The sequence below is a fragment of the Aptenodytes patagonicus genome, chromosome 5 (assembly GCF_965638725.1).
Source record: "Aptenodytes patagonicus chromosome 5, bAptPat1.pri.cur, whole genome shotgun sequence".
Lineage (NCBI taxonomy): Eukaryota > Metazoa > Chordata > Aves > Sphenisciformes > Spheniscidae > Aptenodytes > Aptenodytes patagonicus.
Genome location: NC_134953.1, coordinates 51,927,012 through 51,950,332, shown reverse-complemented (window position 1 = coordinate 51,950,332; position 23,321 = coordinate 51,927,012). Strand labels below are relative to the sequence as shown.

Here is a 23,321-nt window from a genome sequence, read left to right as displayed (position 1 = left end):
GGTAGAGTCCAGAGAGCCCTGAACTTTTAATCCAAGAATGGCCCTTACCCAAATTCATGAACATTTAAGGGTGGCCTACACTGGTTGACTGGGAGTTCTTGAATTAAAATATACCTTGGAAAAGGAGGAAACCAAAATATTATTCAGTCTTCAGCATGCATTAAGCCCCTGGAGGGCTTGTGTTTCTTTACTCTTGAGGTTCATTATGTCACCAGAAAAGCTTTAATATTTTACTATGGAAGCAACATAGCCATGAAACATTAATTTCCAGGAATGTGGGAACCATGAAACATGGGGTTTTCTACTAAATTAAGATTTTATTTGTCTCTGTTCTCACATAGTTAAGGGAACCAATTTTCATTATATGTTTATGTCTATGTATTCTGGAAATTCAAATAGGAAAGATGTACAAAATAGAGGAAGAACATTTTTACCTTGAAAAATGTATTTCACTGATAACAATACCAGTCATTTATATTCTACATTTCATCCTAAACCACTTTACATTCTATATCCATCTTGGAACCACGTCTCTCATTACTGAACTGCCCCCACTCTGGTGTGTAAGTGAACAGCTGATATATTCTACCCTGTGAGATGTGGCAGCTGTTTAGATTTGTATAAAATTGTTTACTTCCCTATTTCCACAATGCCGTTCTCTCACCATTGTAGTGACCAACACCATTCAGATACGCCTGGCACAGACACGATTGTACTAGGATCTCCAGCAGTCCCCAAGTATTCTGTGCCATGGCAGACGTCTCTGGCTGGAAGAAAAAATGGTGAAGGACAAATTAATTTGTAATCTGCGTAAAGGCCTTTTAAATATTCTCCTGTTATTGCTAATCAGTGTTACTAACTATAGGCCTCTTTCCTGTAAAACAAATGACTGGGTTTCCTTCAGATATCTGCACATACTCATATGCACGCAAAGACCACATCAGCTTTTAGCAGCCTCGGCAGAACGAAAGCAGTGTAGTGGCTTAAAGGGAGTTTGAAGCACTTAGTTCTGGGGACAATTCCAGAATGTAAGTGTTCACCTAGGGTTTTTAACAATGCTATATACTAAATTTGCATCCATTACCAGTTGATTAGAATGGAAGAACTAGCCAAAACATTCCAGAAGCATCTGTGTCATGGGAACCATAGGTTTCTAGGTTATATGACACGCCAGAATATTCACCAAATCACCAGGGTTGTTTTCCTTAATGCTACAATTAGCAATGGCACATTAAGAGAACAATTACTGGATAAGATTTGACGGCAGGAAGCCCTCTGCCATAAACTGGAAATTCTCAACATATGCAACCATATTGCTAGAGAAGATAAGTTATGCAATTAAAACCAAAACTGGAGTTTTGTTATCAAAGGATGGCAAAGTGTACTAAAATCCAGCTGAGAGGTTCCCTGATCTCATTATCTTCAGGCTTCTATGTGAGTTAATCTAACACAGACGACAATATTTGACACAGACAATTGTGCCTACAGTCACGTGGAGGATGTTTTATAGAACCCCTTTCCATCAGAACACGGAGGTTTGTCATAATGCAACTCTTTAAAAAGTCTGATAAGTTTTGCCAGAATTGCATTTCAAGGGAATAAAACACAATAAAAATTCTGACAGAGTCAGAACGGTCCATTCTAATGTTATAATTAATTTCTAAAATTTTGAACAAGTCATATTTAATTTGCTTTTTACTGCATTTAGTAATATTTTAAATGCATATTATTTTAAAAGTCCAATTCAAAACAAACATTTGATTTTGTCTGAATGAAAAATTTTAATCAATTTGGAAAAGTCTGTGGTTGTGTGGTTTTCCTTCACAAAGAATTTAAAAATTCTCCCTTCTTGTCCTCATTCAGAATGAAGCAGAATTTCAAATTCTGAATTTTTTTGCAAAATGAACTTCTGTCCTCCCACAGCGCTTTCTGTTCCTATATGAAGAGGACAAGAAGCTTAATGTGTAATTTCTGTGAGTCTTAAGGAGATGGTATGTGTGTTAGTATTTTCAAATCCCAGCTTATACAGCTGCTGTTTGAATATAAATCATAGATGCTTTTGGGTTACACTAAGACCCTCTGCAGTTTAGTAGAGTTGTTAATTAATACAATACTGTATTAGTTCTTCTTACAGTCTTACTACTAACACCCCATGAAATCCCATTAGCTCTGCATATGGTGCCAGACTTGTTCTGAATGTGGGAAAGAAAGAAATTTACAGTGGTATGAATAATAAAGAGAAGCTTTCAAGTGGTTTCCACTGTGAACATTTTGAAAAAATATTTTCCAGAATGTAATTTGTGGGGCAATCTTTTCACAAAATTTCAATGCAAACATGCATATATTTGTCATCTAAGTTTTCCTCTGGAGTGCGAAAACCCTTACGCACCACTATTGTTCTATGGCAGAAACATCAGGAAGATAAAGTAGTTCCTAAAAATGGAAAATTAACCAGGTTGTCTTATTGTCCAAACTGACAGAAATGCAAAAAAATAAATAAACAGCATAGCTGATGCCAACAAATGGATAAAACTTCCCTTACATTTTTGGTTTGAATATTTTAAAGTACAGATAGTGATGACAGTCGAAATTTGGGTTAGGTTTTCCAGAAGTTATTTGAATTTCCTGCTTCAGTGATCTGACAGATCCTTCTTAAATTCCAAGAAGATTAAAGTGACATAGTAAAAACCAGTCTTATTTGTTAACACCTCATACAGAACACTCCAAAATGTATTAGCCACTACAGAAACTTCAGACCTAATTATTTTCTATTAGTCGAGTTTTGTCCAGTATTGACTCCTTAATGAAAGAGAGATCTGACAAGGAGCTGTTAGAAAGGCTTTTAAAAATGGAGAGAATGATGAAGCAGGCAGGATTTAGAAGCAGACTATTCCCTGGAGAAGCTGGCTCAATTGTAATTCTCTCATGATCCTTTAGGAGTTGCTGCCCTAGAGTTGTAGTAGTAGCAGTGCATGGTTAGGATTCTAGTAGACGCTTTTCTCCTTCCCAGTCCTGCGGTTCATCCATAGTCCAGTCTCTGCAGTCTCACTATGCAATCAGGAATGGCCAGGGCCTTTCTGCATGGCCAACATCCAGACAGGGACACACTGCTCAGGGAATCCCTCCTGCCTCTCCTCTCGTAGGATGGTGAGTCCACTCATTTCAACGAGGCTGTGGAGGATGTTCAGGTCTCGGATCACACTACTATCCAGACAATCCAGGATACAGCCCTCCCTGGCTACATTGTCCTTGAGAATGATAACACCATTATCCTTCAAGCCATTTTGGCACCGGATGAGAAACTCCAGGAGATCTTTATCTGTCAGATATCCTACAGATGAAAAGATGGAAAACAGATCACTATTAACCATTCAAACAGACTCCCCCTGCACACATCAGAATGGTGCCTTGTTCTGAGTCTCCATACCCTATTTATTGCAGAAGTTCTAGTCCTGCCAGATTTAATTATGACGTATTGGGCAAATCAATGAGATCAACAGTTACAAACTCAAATCAATATTTAGGATCCATATTAGTAGTAGCAACAGATGTGGACAGAAGTCAATGGGAATAGTGGAGAAAATACTGGGTGCTGAAGGGTTCTTTAATCTGGTGGTTAAAGTCATAATAAGAATCAGTGGCAGGAAGCCGGAGCCAAACAAATTCATATTGGAAATAAGTGACAACTGTTTAACAGTGTAAGTAATTACCCATTGGAAACTACCAACAGAAGTGGTGTTTACCACCTATTGAAGTCCTCAAATCAAACGTGGTTGAATTTCTCAAGATATGTTTTAATTGAACACAATCTACTGGCTCAGTACACGGGTAAAGGAATGAATATAACAGCTTGTGATATAGAGTAGGTCAAACTAGATAATCTAACAGTCCCTTCTGTCTTTTAATGCTACAAATCTCTGTAACTTTGTGTAACATTATGTACCCATCAAAGGAGTTCTGGATCAAAGATCCAGTGAGGAATGCAAGGCCTTCCAAACTGCCAAATAAACTCTTTATATGACCCCATACTGTTGTGCTTTCTGCATATACCATATACATTTTAAAATAGTACTTTTTTCAGTATGTTATTGAGATTGTGTTTTTTATCCTTCCTTCTCAAAGATCAATACTTCTGTTGAGATCAGTAGTGCAGGGTTCAGAGAAGAGCAAAATGAGAACTCTCACATGTGAAACATCTAAAATGAATTAACAAGGACAGGTGGTCAGAAACTGAATGAAAAACTTGAAAAAAATAATCGTTTGTATTTTCTAGTCAAAATATTTAGTTTTCTTGATGGAAGATTTAAACTTTTATAAATGGAAGTTGTCGTTTCAAAACCACATTTTGACATAGTATGTCAGGTTTCTTTAACCACCCCCCAGAAAAAAGAAAAAGAAAAAAGCCCCAAAGCCTAAAGCTGAAAACCTTTCAAGTTGAAGGAAAATGGTAATTTCTATATGAAATGTAAACTTGCGTTTTTATTTTTTCATAAAATAACAGCCTGGGCTCATATACTTACGCATACATAAGACAAATCAAGATTGCATTGGCAAGATTCATTGAAGCTTTTGAACACCTAATTTGGAACTTAATGTTCTCTTAACTTAGCTTTTAGCCTAGTTTCCTAAGAAAATGAGATCTTCGTGGTGTTGCTCTTTACCAGACAGTTCTGCCCTTGCTCCACCAAAAAGTGTTGAGCTCATTGGCATATTTCTGCCAAATTCAAGATAGGGGTAGAAGTTTGATTAATACTTAAAATCACTACATATTTCATTGAAATTGATGGAGGAAGGAGATTCAGATCTGTGTTTATGCTAAAGAAAAGGCATATGCTCCCTTCGTTAGCAGCCACATAGCTGATCAGCATAGCCTCAGACAAGTCTTAGCTCATTCAGTCTCACATTGACTCCGATTTGCTCAAAAGATGAGGCAGGAGCTACATTTACTGCAATGACTGGTTATTCAAGAAAAGCAAAAATACAAAGGAAAATGATATTGTTCTGAAGCAATTTGCTTGTACAGCTATAAAGACCTGTTCTAAGAAGCTCAGTTTCATTACTTTTTAAGACTTTGTGTAGAGGACAAATAAGTGTTCCTGAAAAAAAACATCTCCTGTGCTAATCTCTCTACCTTTATCTTTCTTTTTGCCTAGCAAGAAACTATCTATCTCCAGGGTTTTGGAGAGAAGGAGTTGTTCAGGCCTCCTCTTGTGCTTTAGAATAATGACTTCTGCCAGCTGAAACTGCACCGTGGACACTTAGGTTCACAGATTAGGAGAAAACCTTCTTTCTGGAAGGACAGTTAAGCACTGCAGCAGGTTTTCTAGCAAAAAATTAAGAACCTTTTTTTTTTTTGGTGAGGAACATAGCCCACATTATCTGATCGCCAGTCTGCTGCTCTTAATGCTGCAGGGCATTCACTGGGGTGGCTGCAGGAGAAGAAGCAGATATTTCTTATATGAGGGGGTACTGTGGGACATACAGCTAAGTGAACCTGTTTGATAAGCATGATCTGGTTTATAGGTATTGGTGATTTCACTATGGCTTTTTTCAGATTGTTTCCTGAAATACCCCCAAGTCTGGATAATCATCAGATTCAGAAATCCCTGCTCACAGGTGAGGTCAACCCCGTGTATGTGTCTGCAGCACTGGCAACTAAGAAGGAGGATTCCTGCTCAAGAAAACCCATATATAAGGCCTACACCTGAGCTGCACCTTAGCATACAGGCTACTCTCCAAGAACATGTACCTTCCTCCAGTACGTGACCTAAAAAACCCCAACTTGATTTGTACCCACTGTGCATGTGGCTGGGGAGAACTCTCAGAAGTCTCTTGTGAGACTTTAGGAAGCAGTCCCAAAGATTTGAGAACCTCCTTTAACAGCTGCACCATTCTTTTAACATAAACTTCAGCACAGGCTGTATAGTTCTTTGAGATGCTGGGCTGGTGAATCATGCTGAACTAACCTGAAACCCACTGAATCCAGATGACATCATATCTTTGTGGGGCTGGAGTGAATTCCTGGAGGCTTTTGCAATAATACATCTCTACTCTGTCCTCCTTGCCCTGCAGGTAGTTCGGGACCTCAGCCAGGAAATTCTCCATCATATCCACCAGTTCCACGCTCTTGAAAACTGGTAACAGGACATGCTTGCTGATACGACCTATCCCAGAGCCGCAGTCCAGGGCGCGGTTGGTACCAGCTTTCCCCACCCCCTGTGGGATACAAGAAAATCATTTGAAATCTGAAAAATACCACCTGAAAGATGATAGCAACTGTGTTACCCGCTACGGCCTTTAGTCCACCAAGCCTAGGGTCTTGTCTCCTTATTTGTGCAGGGCTGTTCTAAGATTGATAAGAACCTGGGACAGTATCAATACAGCTTTGGGTACCTATGTGAGCCGAGCTGGGTGGCTATGTTCCCAGGCTGCTGTTGATGGGACTTCATCATTGCAGCCCTGCATTTATTGCTGTACAATAAGGTTTGCTTGGTATAAGAAGAGACATAATATTTCACAAGCTCCTAGCTTTCTCAGAAGATCCACTGGTCTTTGTAAAGTCCTTGCAACTTCATCTGTTAAATATTCATACCTCACAGCCAACTACATGGCTAGATAAGCCTCATTCTGAGCCCTGTAAAGGCCTAACAAAAAAGTAAGCATATACCAAATACTGCAGGCAAGAAGTAACTTCTGCAGCACAGAACTCCCAAGGTGCCCATGGACATCTCTGCAGATACACAGCATCCTTGGGATCAGAGTGCACAGATCAAGCTGTGTTTGAATGAAGATCTTGGAGTTGTAGGTAACTTATGACAACTCAAAACGTTTGGACTGGAGCATATACAGAATTTCTTTTTTAGGCACAGAGACAAGAAAGATGATTGAGTAGATTTTGCTTAACTGTTCTTTTTTGCTTCACAAATATAATCTCTGGACAGAGATCAGACATGAAAAAATGTGGCGTAAAGGCTATGTCTATGAGAAAATAATGAGTCACTGTAAAAGGAGCTTTATAATGAAAGCTGTATTTCACCCCTAAAGCTTCCATTCTACCTATAAAAAGGCTCTTAAGAGCCTGCTGCTGTTCTGTAAAACAGAAATTTTAAGTTTGTACATGTACTGACTGTGGGATAGGAGCTCCCCTGGCCAAAGTTATCTTTTAAACAAATATATTAAAAGCAAATGTAAACACCTTTTCCCTGTCCCCTGGAACTGAGTGTTGAAGTGAAAGCTATGGGCCAAAGTCCCTGCTGCAACTTCACTGCTCTTAACGGAAATAAGCCCAGAAAGAGTCTTGCTCTTCCTGCTTATTGGGAGACCCCCTCTGTAATGACCAAGAATAAATCATGTAACTCACCGCTTTTTTGGCCTTGCTTCAGTGGGTAATTCAGTAGATTATTAAGGTCAAAGGACAGTACTGTCAATGACATGACTATGAATAGCCCAGCTGAGCATCTGGTTACATAGAGTAACTGTAGAAAGAGCACAAGGACCTCAAAGGCTCTCACCAGTCTCCAGGGCTGCTGGTCCCAATTTGTATACCTAGGAAGATTAATCTCCCAATGTGTGCAAGAGTCCACAAGCCTTCAACCCTATTGGACTCTGGAGACTACCTGTTTGTAGTTAGCCAGAAAATGTGAGTCATTCTTCATTCACAGGCTGCACTTAGGAGCATGTGGCTTTTACTGAGGACCAGACTAAGCTGTAACAAGGAGTTCATGAAAGGAGAAGGAACTGTGTCTTGGATCTTTACAAGGTGGATTTCCCTATTGTTTGCTGGCAGATACATACAGGCCTACACTGATGTGATTAAGCAAAAATCTTTGAGAAAGCTGGTGAGAAAACCAGGATGATTTACCAAAACAACTAACAGAATTCGACAAAAAGCCATATAACTTCTCTGACATTTGTGTTTCAGTCACAGTACCTCACTCGAAACACGGAATTCATCTCCCATGATGTGTCACGGCAAGGACCTCTGATGACACATCTCCATTTGCCATCGGGAAGAAGGAAAGGGGACAATTATGGGAGATGAAGCTTGATCCCACACTTCGCTGAAAGGGAGCAAGAGCATCAGGCAGTCAGTTGAGAAGCCCTGTGCAGCACCACAGCTCCGTTTGTAATGAAAATGTTGACATAATTCCATGTTCAGCTAATATATTTTCAGTTTGGAAGTGCTCAGAGCTTTGACAGGGTATTAACATTTTCTTTGGAAGGCAATCATTTTCCCAAAAGCCTAATTGAGTTGAAAATCAGACTCCTTATTTAAAAAAATAGTACAAGTGAAAATTTTAAGCCAGAACAGGCTTCAAAATTTAAGATTGACTGCTCCTCTGACTACCTGCTTCCCATTACTCAGAATCGCTATCATGTAGGACACATACACACCCAAAAATTCTTCTGTAAAGCTAAATAGGGCACTCACAAATTTCCTTAGGGATAAAAGAGCTGTGGAATATGTTCCTGATGCTACTTCAGATCTTGGAAGGGCAGGAAGGCAGTGTAGATATGTAGGATAAAAAAGAAATCAGAGTTCAAGAAATAATAGATAAAAATCACAGTGTTTTTTTTTCTAAATTAAAAAGAAATAAAAATCAGGTTTTCAACAACGTCTCTTCCATCCCCCTGATCAAACAGGAGAAAAATCACTTTCAAGAAGCTTTTCATTCAGCAAGTAACCAATCAGGCAGGTGAACTGCGGGCAAGAAAGGGAGAAAGGGTTTAGGGCAGAAAGGGAGCTATAAGGTTAATATAATCTCTGTCTGTATTATTTCACACACCTATAGCTCACAACTGTTCCTGAATTAATGGTTTCTTTGTTTTCTTTGTTTCCTTTTTTACACATTACCTCCAGATTAGGCACTTGAAAACACAGTGTCTATGTGGACATCAAGGCTTTAACTGGCATTAATACATTGCCATAAATATGCAGTGCTATAGCTCTGCTGATAACCCTTCAAGTATGGCTGTACCTGAGACAGCCTATAGCTTGTCTGTACAGCACTGTTGGCTCAAGTAATGTTGTTCTTGGTTTGAGTTCTGCCCACACACACATAAAACCTCTTAACTTGAGCACAGTGGCACTTTTAACTCAGTTTGACTTGCCTGGGAAGGAGACAGGCTAAAATATAAGTGAAGTCCTTAGTCCTTTCTGTAATTCCTTCCATGCGCCCAGGCAAGATAAATTCTCCAATGGTAAAGAAATCTGTAGCTCAGTTTACAGTAGTGCTAAGAATCATGCTAAGAAATGCCATACATGAAGGTATGCAACATCAGTCATGTAAGGGAAATGTCACTGTGTGACATTTCCACACCAGCCAAACTAACTCAAGAGGGGTAATTTGAGTGGAACTGGGCAACTGTTTTTTAAGGAGCACTAGTTTTGCCAGAAAATAAAGTTTTGGAAGAATAAAACTCTCTGTGAAATTGATATTTCAAAGCTAGAGAACAGTTATAGCCAAAAAACATGGGAAAGAATGTTGAAAATGTCAAGATACTTCTTATTCACAACTTTCAAGGAAAAAAAAAAATAACTTGTCAACTTTTCATTTCTAAACAGCATTTTTCATTTTGGAACTGACTTATATCTTGAAAACAAAGGGAAAAGTTTTTCAGAGGGTAAAACAATAAAAAAATTTAAGTGAAATATGTTAAGTTGATCTGAAATTAATTTTCCTATTTTCTGATTTTGTTAAACTTCTCTTTAAAAAAGAAAGTATAGTTTATATTAGGGTGAAGCAAATTGCTTTTTTCTACCTTGATCACCTTACTGGAAAAAAAAATTATTCATACAGCCATAAACTTGGGAAGACATAACTCAAATTAGCTTTAGAATAAAGTCACTACTACAGAAAGCCAGTAAATATCTGTATCTGGTCGAGTAGGATTCAAATTGCAGTAGTAAGAAAGGAAAGTAAAACATAAGTAACATAACCAATTGACTGGATCTCAACAGAAGACAGGCTTTAACAAACTAAATCAGAACTAGCAAAACAGGCAGATTCCTTTCTGTTCCTTTTTTTTTTTTTTTGTTTGATCTTGGCCATTCAGAGTATTCTTTCTATCCCTGGCTAATAATAGGAGTAGGAACTCTGCTTTGGAGTATTTTGTATCTGTCATCACACCTGACGCATTGGGTATGATTTCTCTTTGGCATGTGAAACTCTGCTACAGACTGTACTTCTTTCCTTTTCGGGTCTTGGAGATGAGAAAGTTTAACAGTGTGATATAAACCTGCCGTTCAGGAAACTGAATCTATATGATGTCTAGGAAGCGTGAAATCTTTCTGTGAGTACACGCTTATGCACCACTTGAATTCCACAAATGTCCTTAAAACAAGACTTAAGTAAAATTTAAGGAATATGCCTTGAGCTGGCCCTAGACTCCTAAGTTGCATTTCATTTTTTCTGAAAATGCCATTTTAGTATCAGGTTCAGCTGCCTTGCTGAACTTCCTTTGTATTTTCTTATTTTGTGTTTGTAGAAAGCCTGATACAGCGAGGCTTTGAAATGTTGTGAAGCCTTTTTGCATTAGCATTAATAAAAATGACTGTTAATGAAAAAAATGTAGCTATTCACTTGTGTTTTGCTGGCTCACTGCCCCAAAAGCCTCCCTCTATCAGGTACAGCAAACTTTGCCATCAGTTGCCCTTCACTGCTATACAGGATTTCTATTTGTTGTTAAGCCACACTCATTTTCCATCCCAATCCATTTAAACTGTGCCCTTTTTTATACGCAACATCTAATTAACCTATTGAGCTTTTTTCCCATAGTAGATCATTAAGACTAAAAAAAGGTCATCTGGCTATCCCAAATTTGTACATTTGAGCAGAAAATGAAAGATCTATGGTAGCATTATATAGAACTAGTAATTTTGTGAGCAGGAGAACTTAAGAAATTTGGTTTCCTGGAGCTTTGTGGATTCTTTAGCATCTAATACTGTTGTTGAGCTAATTTAGTGGGCTTTTCCCCTGGGAAGAGGGAAGGGCAGTCAGAAAACCATCAGGCTGCACTTTTAAAGATTTGCAGATTCCCAGACACATTTAGGCATCAACAGGATTTTCAGAAACCTAAGTGCCAAAGTGATATTGCTATTGTAGGTGCTTTTAAAATCCCACTTGGCATCTCTTTGTATCTCAGGTCAAAGCAGACCTTTGAAGATGTTTAGAGACCTTTAGAAATCTACCTGCAAAGGTCCTTAGTGACACTGGAATGTTCAAGAAAAAAATACTTTTCCTAATGGGTAGCTTATTCCTAATGTTTGGGGAGGGGCGCAGGGAGGGCTGGGTTTTGTTGCAGCATTCTCAGAAATATCTATAAATAGGCAAAACAGAAACTTGGCATTTAGTCTCAGTTACTTTCCCAAATGGACTGCAGGAATTTGCACAGGCAAATCTCCCACTGAAGCCAGCAAGGATTTTATCATGAAAGGTCCCAGTCCTGCACTGAGAATTTATCTCCCACCCAAACACAGCTATAAAAACTCCTTGCACAATCGTCTTTGAAGCTTTGGAGCATAAGAAAGGGATGCAAAACAGGTAAATAATGACATATGGCCAGGCAAAATGTGTATTCATGATGATGCATGACCTGGCAGAATACATTACTAGACCCCATGACAGTCAGTTATGACCTGTGACTGCATATCAAATATTGACATACGGTGCCATTTAAAATATATGTGACCGGGCACAGTGCATGTCATTTATGACACAACACTGTTTCTTGCAGAAGATGGGATTAAATGACTCACCCCAACAAACTTCCTGAGAAACTCCCTGGAGGATTCAATGTCTGTATTGGAGAGCTCAATGTAGTCTCCCATCATGCCCTCTTCTGTGGCTGGCACCTCCCGGTAGAAGTGTTTGGCCCTGGCGTAGAACTGCATCTCCCCATTGATAACTTGACTTGTCAAAGCGTAAAGTTTCACTGCAAGCAGATAAATCACTATTTTATTGTTAATGACAGATATTTCTGGTTTAGTTTATTGCTCTGGAGGCACGATGGCCAAGATCTATAAACTTAAGTTGACCCTTCAAATGACCAAACCTCTGTTTCTAAAGTAAAGGTGGAAGGAAAGATGTTGGATTTAATCCTGCAAGCCCTTGAAGGGACACAGCCGCCCTGGGCAAATTCAGTGCCTCCCAGGCTCAGACATAATTTTTGTCATGACACTATGTTTAGACGTCAGTGAAAAATCATTCAAGTTTGAAGTGAACATGCATGCCAAAGAGAGCAAGGGGTTTGATTTTCTCCCAGAAAAGCTGTGGGCGGCATTTATTGCTATGCAGGGTCATCATTTCCGCTATCACAAACCTAACTGTTCTGCAGATTTCCGTATATGCTTTTTAGCCATTGACAGCTGCACGGAGAGTGCACCAAGAGACTAGATGAATGAGGCACTTGCTCTGGTTTATTTTTAGTGATACTGTACAGTCTGTGGCACTGCAAGTAAGCTGAACCAAAGAGCAGATGGTAGTCTCAGGCCTAAATGAGTATACGGGGGGCGAGACAATTTAGAAGGGACAGTCCTAAATTTTCATGTGTCACAGATTAAAGAGCGAGATAATCAGTGAGTGATATACTGGAAAGTTCCTGTGTGCCAGAGGCTTGGATGTTTCCTTTCATTGCTTGGCTATTTTGCTGGCAATATACAGCAATCATAAGTTTGAAGCTGTTTTATTAAAACCTGTGAGCTTTGCTGGGTAAAGGACTACCTTCCCCTATTCTTTAAAAAACTGAGGCCTATCCTCTGCATCCGGGGTCTTTCTATACTCGATGTGCATCGGCATATCAAAACTAGTTATGTTTTGCAGCTCAAAAGTTTGGATTGAGGCAGGCCATAAACAGTTTGCTCGGAAACCAGCACCTCTTACTATCTTAGAGACAACAAAAAATGTTTTTACAAATATATTAATGACAAAAAGAGAGCCAAGGAGAATCTCCATCCTTTATTGGATGCGGGGGGGAACATTGTCACCAAGGACGAGGAAAAGGCTGAGGTACTTAATGCCTTCTTTGCCTCAGTCTTTAATAGTCAGACCAGTTATCCTCAGGGTACTCAGCCCCCCGAGCTGGAAGACAGGGACGGCGAGCAGGATGAACCCCCCATAATCCAAGAGGAAGCAGTCAATGACCTGCTACACCACCTGGACACTCACAAGTCTATGGGGCCGGATGGGATCCACCCGAGAGTGCTGAGGGAGCTGGCGGAGGAGCTCGCCAAGCCACTCTCCATCATTTATCAGCAGTCCTGGTTAATGGGAGAGGTCCTAGATGACTGGAGGCTTGCCAATGTGACGCCCATCTACAAGAAGGGCCGGAAGGAGGATCTGGGGAACTACAGGCCTGTCAGCCTGACCTCGGTGCCAGGGAAGATTATGGACCGGTTCATCTTGAGGGCGCTCACAAGGCATGTGTGGGACAACCAGGGAATCAGGCCCAGCTAGCACGGGTTCATGAAAGGCAGGTCCTGCTTGACCAACCTGATCTCCTTCTATGACCAGGTGACCCGCCTAGTGGACGAGGGAAAGGCTGTGGATGTGGTCTACCTGGACTTCAGTAAGGCCTTTGACACTGTCTCCCACAGCATTCTCCTAGAGAAGCTGGCGGCTCACGGCTTAGACAGGTGTACTCTTCACTGGGTAAAAAACTGGCTGGACGGCCAGGCCCAGAGAGTTGTGGTGAATGGAGTGAAATCCAGTTGGCAGCCAGTCACGAGCGGTGTTCCCCAGGGCTCAGTTTTGGGGCCGGTCTTGTTCAATATCTTTATCGATGATCTGGATGAGGGGATTGAGTGCACCCTCAGTAAGTTTGCAGACGACACCAAGTTGGGTGGGAGTGTTGATCTGCTTGAGGGTAGGAAGGCTCTGCAGAGGGACCTGGACAGGCTGGGTCGATGGGCCCAGGCCAACTGTATGAGATTCAACAAGGCCAAGTGCCGGGTCCTGCACTTGGGTCACAACAACCCCATGCAACGCTACAGGCTTGGGGAAGAGTGGCTGGAAAGCTGCCTGTCGGAAAAGGACCTGGGGGTGTTGGTCGACAGCCAGCTGAATATGAGCCGGCAGTGTGCCCAGGCGGCCAAGAAGGCCAATGGCATCCTGGCCCGTATCAGAAATAGTGTGGCCAGCAGGAGTAGGGAAGTGATCGTGCCCCTGTACTCGGCACTGGTGAGGCCGCACCTCGAACACTGTGTTCAGTTTTGGGCCCCTCACTACAAGAAGGACATCGAGGTGTTAGAGCGTGTCCAGAGAAGGGCAACGAGGCTGGTGAAGGGTCTGGAGAACAAGTCTTGTGAGGAGCGGCTGAGGGAAGTGGGGTTGTTTAGCCTGGAGAAGAGGAGGCTGAGGGGAGACCTCATCGCTCTCTACAACTACCTGACAGGAGGTTGTAGCGAGGTGGGTGTTGGTCTCTTCTCCCAAGTAACTAGTGATAGGACAAGAGGAAATGGCCTCAAGTTGCGCCAGGGGAGGTTTAGATTGGGCATGAGGAAAAATTTCTTTACTGAAAGAGTGGTTAAACATTGGAAGAGGCTGCCCAGGGAAGTTGTTGAGTCACCATCCCTGGAAGTATTTAGAAGACATGTAGATGAGGCACTTAGGGACATGCTTTAGTGGGCATGGTGGTGTTGGGTTAACGGTTGGACTCGATGATCTTAGAGGTCTTTTCCAACCTTAATGATTCTATGATTCTATGATTCTATGATTCTATCTCATGCACACATACAGGTGTCCAGGCATTTTCCTGTGTGTACAACACACAGCTATTCCCAGGCAGACCTCCCAACGAAAATACAACTACAAGCCTGTCTATGAAAGCAAAGCAATAAGGAGGGATGGAGTCACACTGGGAAGAAGTCTTTGCGAGCACCACCTTGCAGTGTGAGACCAGCTCTGCTGCAGATTCCCAGCGTGCTTGAGGAACTGGAAATGATCCAGCAGCAAACACCTTTTGGGTTAATAACAACAGAAAGGGAGAGCTCCCCACTGGCTGTGTACACAGAGGGACCAGGGAGCAGTGCTTTGTCGCTGCATCTTTAAAATTCCATGGGAGCACTGCCGGTTGCTGCTGGGAAGGGTCTGAACAGGCCATGCCTTGCTTACGCTGGCTGCGGAACAGGAGTTATGCCCTCCACGCAGAGGATGAGAGCTAGGCCAGAGGCCCTGAATATAAGCCTGGAATGTATTTATTGAGGGCAAGCAAGCTCAGCAGGGAATGATAAGTGTGTGCCTGCCCATCCTCAGCAGGAGAATGACATTTTGGAGGCAAATGAGGGGGGGACAAAGGAAGTAGGATGAGGAATAATTACCACCAAGGACCACTCGGAACAGAATAGTGCTATTGGGTTACACATAAGCAGCATGCCCAGCATATCCTTCATCCAACAAAAGCAGCATTACCAGCCCCTCTTGTCATCACCTGCTTAAGTCAACTGCCGAACGGATACTATTAAAGCTTTAATCCATTACACATTTATGTTATGCTTGAGAAATTTATACCACAAGAAGCACTGAGCCCAGCAAGGGTCAAACCTGGGAGTTTTACACACTCCACTGATTATATTCACATACTCAGAAGAAGCCATTTAGCTGAAGAAATTAATACGAAGGGGGCAGCAGCCAATCCCCAGCACAACTTGGCCAGGGTGGCTCCCAGAGCCTGGGAAAAAGACTCCACCAGTGGCTGTGATTCTTCCAGTAAACTATCTCCATCTTCCCCCGGGAACAGCACCATCTTGTTTTCTCTGTGTCTCTTTTTTCTCTATTTCAGATGCCAGCCTGTCTGGTGAACAGAACTGAATCCCTGCATGTTGGCTTTGCAAGATCTTTCATATAAGAGTCCAGTGATGATTTCTAGGGCTTGCTTAATGGACCTATCAAGGGACAGCGATTTATCCTGCTTTGCTAGACTGAAGGTAAAGGCATTTGTCTGCACACTAGGACAGGGTGTTGCAGGCAGCTGGCAGCATGAACAACAAAATATTCAGAGTCCTTCTAGTCAAAACATGAGTCTGACCTGAGGCAACACATGGGGACGATATGCTGCTCAGGATATCAGATCTGTAGTGTGTTCTCAGATTTCTCACTCAGAACCAGTATCAGGCTTGCAGAATGCCTGACGGGACTTGCACGCATACACCAGCTGACTGCGGCTCCTCCCAGGCCAGCTGGGGCTCCAGAGCCCAAAATCAGCTCTGGTCTCAGCATCCATAGGGTCTTCTCTATGCATCAAACTTTGCAAAGATCTTTTTATTCAAGTCTCCCACCTGAGGGCATGCAAAGACACAGACTAACGTAAAGGGTGGCACTGTACCCAAAGTCTTCTCCTGCGGACCCACAGTCTCACTCATGCAGTGTGTGATCTATACAGATGATTTCCACCTCTTCCTCCCTCAGTGTTACTCCTCCCTCTCATGAATTTGCAACACTGCCAACTCTCCCAATGCAAAACCCAATTTTCCAGACACAGCCAATCAACCTCACTTCTGATCTGCCTTGCAGCTGTGCCTGGCATGCAGGCTCCAGCAGCAGGACCAGAAGGAGAGGAAGGTTTGCCAGCTTGCAGGAATCTAACCCAAAAGAGAAGTGCAGGGAGGCACACATGTCCTTGGTGGCAGTTAGTGTTGCAGCTCTGCTCCAGCGTGCCTCCCGCTCATCCCAGGACCTGTCTAGCCAGAGGCATCTCCCTTTCCATGACCCATGTGGGACTATCTCGTGCATCAGGAAATGAAATACTTGTGAGGTCTGTCATGGATACATAGTCTGATTTCAATGAACTTTGTAAAGTAGGGCATAGGCAGGACAGGATGATGGAGGCTGTAAGTCTCTCAGACGTTGGGGGGGGGCAGCTGTCTCTCACAGACAGGGTTTTCAGTGTTAAGGCAGGTAACTTGTAAGGTTTAAGGTTAGAAATGAGTTTCTAGTAAAGTAAGAAGAAACTTTTTTTCATGACACACTTGGTCTCTCAGCTGAATCTGCTGGCAAGTCCCCCAAGTGGAAATGGTTAAAACAAACCCACTGCAAAAGCAGGCTGAGAACAGGAACTGGCTCCCTAAAGGTCACTCCACAGTCATGAGACATTAATAATTTTCAGTCGCTGCAAACACAGTCTGGATGCAGAGTGGTGATCTACAGCAGAATGCCAACCCCTAGACTAGACAGAGAGTATCTACCTAAGCCCTTTTGCCCTGCAAAGTCCAAAACATTATCTCTAATATTTTCTTATGGATCAGTTCAAAATTTTGTTTCCCAGTGCATCTGATCTAAATCTCTAGAGAAATGGACCACTTAATACGTAACACCGGGTGCAGTCCCAACCTGCAGTAGACTGTCTCACAGTTCTTGGTTGCAGGGTTCACTCAGCTACATTTCCCTGGCAAAAGTAAATGTTGCAAGTAATTTTTTTGAAGTTTTTATTTGTGAACATTATTTTGTGGCTCCAACTGCTTTCTGCAAGATACTGAACTAATTCCAGTTTGGCTGAGTATTCCCTTTTAAATGCAACATCTGCTTTGTGCATCAGTTGAAAAATAGTTATCTGGGTGCAGGGTAGAATTCACCTCTCTACTGTGGTCCGAGAACCATTTAAATTCTGTTTTATAGAGGATGAACATCAGCCCATCCCCAAAGCAGATTTTACTTACAGACACATGCCTCACACACGGGAATATTTGTCTCTCTGGACCCATCATCTGAGTTTTCCACTGCAGATCTCACCCCACTGGCACCAAGTCCCACAGCCCATGTAAACACATGCATAATTTCCAGCATCTGAATAGCTCCATTAAAGTCCACTGGGCTTAAGGGCATTCACACACATTTAAGTACATTGTTGGATCAGGGCCTAAAGTTACTCATGTCTTTTATTTATAAATGTTGCCCTGGACTGTAAAAGTGACATGTTTCTCTTAACAGGCTGTGATACCAGATATGCTCAGCTCATAGGTAAACATGCCTAAGTGCTCTACCACTGAACCTAGCAATGGAGTGGGGGGAGTGTGGAGCTAGCATAGCTTGAAGCAAACTTTCTACCTTGCTGACCCTGGGCTGCACTGCAAATTTCAATGTGAGGCTTGATTTCAGTGTGATTATTCATGCTTAGGGTTAAGCACACGCTTAACTACCCTGCTGGGTCACAGTCTTAGTGTTGCTTTAGTTGTTTAATACTGTTTACACAGAGATATCTGGATCTAGTCTTGAAGCCTGAGAAGTTCAGTTCATTTCTGCTCAGTTCCACTCTGAACTGAACTGGAAAATGTCATTCTGCAGAGATGTTCAGACCTGCCACATTCTGTCCTCTCCACCATAGAGAGCACTGGATCACAGGATAATCCAGGTTGGAAGGGACCTAAGGAGGTCTCCAGTCCAAACTTCTGCTCAAAGCAGGGACAGACACGAGGTCAGATGAGGTTCATCGGGACTTTATTCAGCTAGGCTTTGAAAGCCTCCAGTGATGGAGAATTGCACGAACTCGCTGGGCAACCTGTTCCAATGCCTGACTGTCCTCACGGGGAAAGAGTTTTCCCTTATAGCCAGTCTGAACTTCTTTTATTTCCATTTATGGCCACTGTCTCTTGTCCTCCTGCTTCACACCACTGTGCAGAGCTCAGCTCCATCTTCTTCATGATCTTCTTGTAGGTACCGGCAGGCTGATATTTGGACTCCCTGAAGCTGTCTCTTCTGGCTGAACACGCCCCATTACCTTAGTCTCTCTTCACAGGGCATGTGCTCCAGTTCCCTCACCACCTTGGAGGTCATCCAAATCACTCCATGTCATTTCCTGTATTGGGAGTTCAAGACTCCATGCATATGGTCTAATGACTGCTGCATAAAAGGGGATAATCACTTCCCTCGATCAACTAGCCATGCTTTTGTTAATACAGCTCAGCATACTGTTGGCCGCCTTTGCTGCCAGGACACACTGCTGGTTCACGTTCAGTTGCTGTCTACCAAAACCCTATCAGCAGGGCTGCTCCCCGGCCAGCCACTGCCCAGCTGGTGGTGGTGTTGCCAAAGGTTCTTCCTCTCCAGGTGCAGGACTTGTCATTTATTTGCCTTTGAATTTCAGTGAATTTGAATTTCACTGGGTTCCCACTGTCTCTTTCCTCCAGCCTATTTAGGTGCCTCTGGATGGCAGTCCTGACCTAGAACTTGCAGACAAGTCCTGCCAGTTGGCTGCAATCTGCACATGTAATGAGCAAGCAGTCCTTCACCTCCTCCAGGTTATTGATAAAGATGTTAAACAGGATAGGTCCCAGGACAGACCCTTCCGCTACTTGACTGAACTCAAGATCTGACCACGACTTTCTGAGCCCAATCACCCAACCACTTTTTACCCATCTGATTGTCCACCCATCCAGACCATGACATCTAGCATGCTGTGAAGTTTCTTGCATGTGTATTCACAGCGCACGAGCTACCCCACAGTACCTGTCCTTATGCACACTTTTACTTCATGACAATAACCAAGGAGTAACAAACATACTGCATGTTCACATGAAGGCTGGACTCACAGTACCTTTTCCATGGAGTCAAACTAATTTGGATAGGCTGACAATAAGCTTGTGAGCTCTTTAGTGAAGTTTTAATGATTCAGATCATGAAAAGCCTGGCAGAAGGGATCTTTAGTCTGATAGGACTACAGAGCTTGTTGGCTGGGAATGGAAATTCAAATAAAATTCAGACAAGAAATAAAATATAGTTTTATAAGAGTGAAGCAATTAGGCCTGGAAACAGTTTAATGATGGACTGATGGATTCTCAGTCATCTGCAGCCCTTACACCAAGGTATTTTTGTCTTCATAAATATATACTGTGACCCAGTCATAAGTTACAAACATGATGCAGGAACTTTTACATTAAATTCTAAGCTAGATGTTCATAATGGTACCTTCTAGCCTTAAAATGATCTATTAGTACTTACATTAACAGTTAACACTGTAGGAAATCCTGCTCAGTTTCTAATACGTTGTGTTTATTTTCAAAACAAATGGAAGAATAATATTTTCATAGACTTCTTGAGATTCCATCGACCTATAATTGACTTTCCTTCCTTTCCGTCTTTCCTTCCTTTCCATCGTTCACAGCTACCTACCACTAGGAATAGGAGTATTTATCTTCCATGTTTCATTTTAAATAGCTGCAGATATTGCTGCATTTGAAAAGCCACGTCAAAATACTAAGATAACACAGAAATGCTTTTTCTCTTTACAGGACTCATGAATTCTACCATTTTGAGGAGAGTTCTCACTGTGGTCTGTATAGTTTCACACAATCAGGTAAGATAATCCACTTGCCTAAATGGATCATTCAATTAGGAAGGAGCCCTCAAGAATTCACTGTGAAGAGTAGTTGCACAGACACATCCTTTCCATCTTAAATTCCTACAGTTCTAACGTTGAGTGGAGGCTGAATAATTCTGCTTAAAAGGTGACATGCTAATGTAATACAGACTCAAGTCAAATCTACTTTTTAGCTATGTTGCCCTGGGGAAATTTTGTTTCTTATTCAGGGTCAAATTTTCATAAGAAATGAAAATTCATTTTCTGCATCTAAAAAGAAATGTCTTAGCATCCTGTACCAGAGGCTTTCACTGAAATTTGGCTATAAACAAATATCTTGGAAGCATTTTCCTCCCAGATTACAAAGAGTAGGTTAGACAGCCTGCTGCAGAGATTGGGATTACAAAGGCTCTTGAAAAAAGAATTCAAAAATCATTATCTTTCAATCACTTGTCCAAAACAATACAAATGACAAGGCTAAGGACACACTGAATGACAACAAAACAGGTATTAGGCAACAGAAAGTAAGGCCTGTCAGCTCTGCTAGTTTTGCATTTGTCCTTCCAAGTTCCAAACAGGTCAATGCATGTTTTACTTAAACTGTGACAAAAAGAGGAACCATTAGCCAGAAACCAAACTTTCTTTCACTCTTGTGGTCTTTCTCTTGCCCCCTTCTAATAATCTGTGGAGTATTTAGGTAAAACAAAAGGGTACTGAATTAGAGGGAGCTGAGAGAGAGACTACTGAATGGTTTAGCTAGCACTGCAGTCTCTCTAGCCGGGCTTCTCACACTACTACTTACTGTCATTAATGTGTCTGCGCTCTACCATCTAACATGATACGCCTTTCCAGAGCATGGTCACACACGCACACAGACGCTCCTGCCCAGCAGCTACTCACCCAGGGGAAGCTTTTCCAGCAGATAAAGGTAACTCTGAAAGAAGTCATTTCGGATCGCCTTATGCAAGACAAAGGACATACTGTGCCGACAGAGTTCTTCGTCTGTCTTGTGCCAGCGTGACTTAAAGGCCAAATGTGCTGCTTTATACGCCATGATGAAGACGTTTTTTGCAAGGGTGGACAGTTGCTGTGGCTGGTGCTCTCTGGAGGACCGGTCCTTCCGAAGAGGCAGAGGCAGCGTCATTTAAATTGTGGCAATGTGCTGTCATTCTATATCAGGGTGTGTGTCTAGAGCAGTGCAGGCGGTGGAGGCGGGCGAGAGGGGAGTGAGAAATGCTGGCTGTTGGCACTGGCTCAGAGTAATCTCTGGAGTGTCGCCCTCTGAAATGAGCAGGTGCTGGGAAGTGATAAAAAACTCAACCAGGAAATTGCTTAGCCAGGGTAAAAGTATATCTACTCTAAAAAAGAGTGGCTTTAATTCAATTACACTTTTCCTAATCTATTCAGCCTTCACTTCAAAGGAACTCAGATATTATCCAGGATCTCCCGTCTCCCTCTTTTATATCTCACAGGGTGATTTTGCTTCTCTGTCTCTCCCTCGCTATTTGTTTTTCAGTCCAGGGCATCCCAAGAGGAAGGCCAGAAGACAGAACATGGGCATGCCTCTACACAAACTGTGTGTCCTAATAAACTGTGATTATAGCAAGCAAAGAGAAAGCAACAGATTCAACTTCATGCTTTGCCACTGTGTATGGCAGGACAAGACACTCTCTGTGCACTACAATCTGCCCGGGTTCATTTAATCTGTTTAAATGGTACAGACTATCTCATCAGCAGAGGCTAGCTGGAAGAAATTGCTGTCTGGGAACACAGGAATGGTAAAGCCAGGGAAGGGTAAGAGCTTTTTGCTTTAGCTAACAAAATACACAGAAGAACAAAAGGCGATAAACTGCCCATTAACAAACTTAGACAAATACATCGGCTGGAAAAGAGAAGGAGGTTCAGGCCACTACAGCGGGCAAAATTATAGAAGAGGAGGAGTAGAGTGAGAAGCTGAAGTGCTTCTAGGATGGAGAATGCTAAGCTGCTGAAGGGGGCTGTACATCATAAGTATGTCCCATCCCAGAGGAGGATCAGGCCCTCAAGGGACAAGGAGAGACAGGTACTGCTTCAAAACCTTGTTTGCCCCTTGGTAGTTCAGGCACTCGGTGTGGTACAGCTTCAAGCCTCCTGAGTTGCAAAGGTACCCAGCAAGTGGATGGGGGCTTTGTACTGATTGCACTGACCTCCACACATTGTGCCCATAAGGGTTTCCCCTTTCCAAGCTGTTTATTCCAGCTGCCTGCAGTGTAAGCACACTATAACACAGCAACACATGATCAGAAAGTTGGATGTTTTCAATACAAAAGGGCTGCCATATGTCCTGAGCAGCACTGCAACTCCTGACAAACATCTGATGAAGATTCTGAGAGCAGAACAAAGAAGACCTAGCCTCCACCAAGGAAAATCGCTAGTAATTTGGCTACAGATGATGCTAAGCAGCATTTAGCAATGCATCAATTAAAGCATATTTTCCAACATGACTTGCTTCCTTGGAGGAGTCAATCTTTGTATCTCTGCTTTGGTATTACTTATTAAAAGTATTTAGGGGCAAAACCATCCCTGGGTATTACTGCCTTTCTTGTTTCCTCAACTACCATCCTGTACTACTCATTCTCACCTAACTTCATTGGCATGCTGCTCCCCCAGCTGTTCCAGTCTACATGATTGTGCAAACATGTTGGTGAACAGATCAGTGAATAAATCTTATTCAGAAAAATATACTTATTTTCTTTCAAGTGGGATCAGTTCCCCAATCCAGCCTGCAGCTGACATAAGGGAATTTGTCATGTGCTACAATACAGGGGCTGGAACAGCCAGTTGGGATGGCGGTGGGGAGGAGGTAGCCATACAGCCATGATACACAGCGGCCTTATCAATCGTGCAGATGTCCTCCCTGTATCCTGTTAGAGAGGTGTGCTGGAGGTGATTCCATGACAGCCAAAGGTAATCTAAGTACTGGAAGATATGTTTCTATGCTCCCATCCCTCCCTGCTCATGCGTTCCCACTGTTGGGGTCTCTGCTGAGACATTTC

General features: G+C 42.4%; 1 protein-coding gene across 1 annotated transcript; it reads right to left on the bottom strand.

Annotated features, from left to right (window-relative positions):
• Window positions 1–293: 293 nt before the first annotated feature.
• Window positions 294–21,455, bottom strand: NTMT2 (N-terminal Xaa-Pro-Lys N-methyltransferase 2). The gene is made up of 4 exons (XM_076339745.1): window positions 21,187–21,455; window positions 11,759–11,934; window positions 5,967–6,216; window positions 294–3,331 (listed from the first exon to the last, which is right to left on the bottom strand). Exons 1-4 carry the CDS (start codon window positions 21,428–21,430, stop codon window positions 3,057–3,059), a joined length of 945 nt encoding a protein of 314 aa, XP_076195860.1. The 5' UTR covers window positions 21,431–21,455; the 3' UTR covers window positions 294–3,056.
• Between the last annotated feature and the right edge of the window lie 1,866 nt (window positions 21,456–23,321).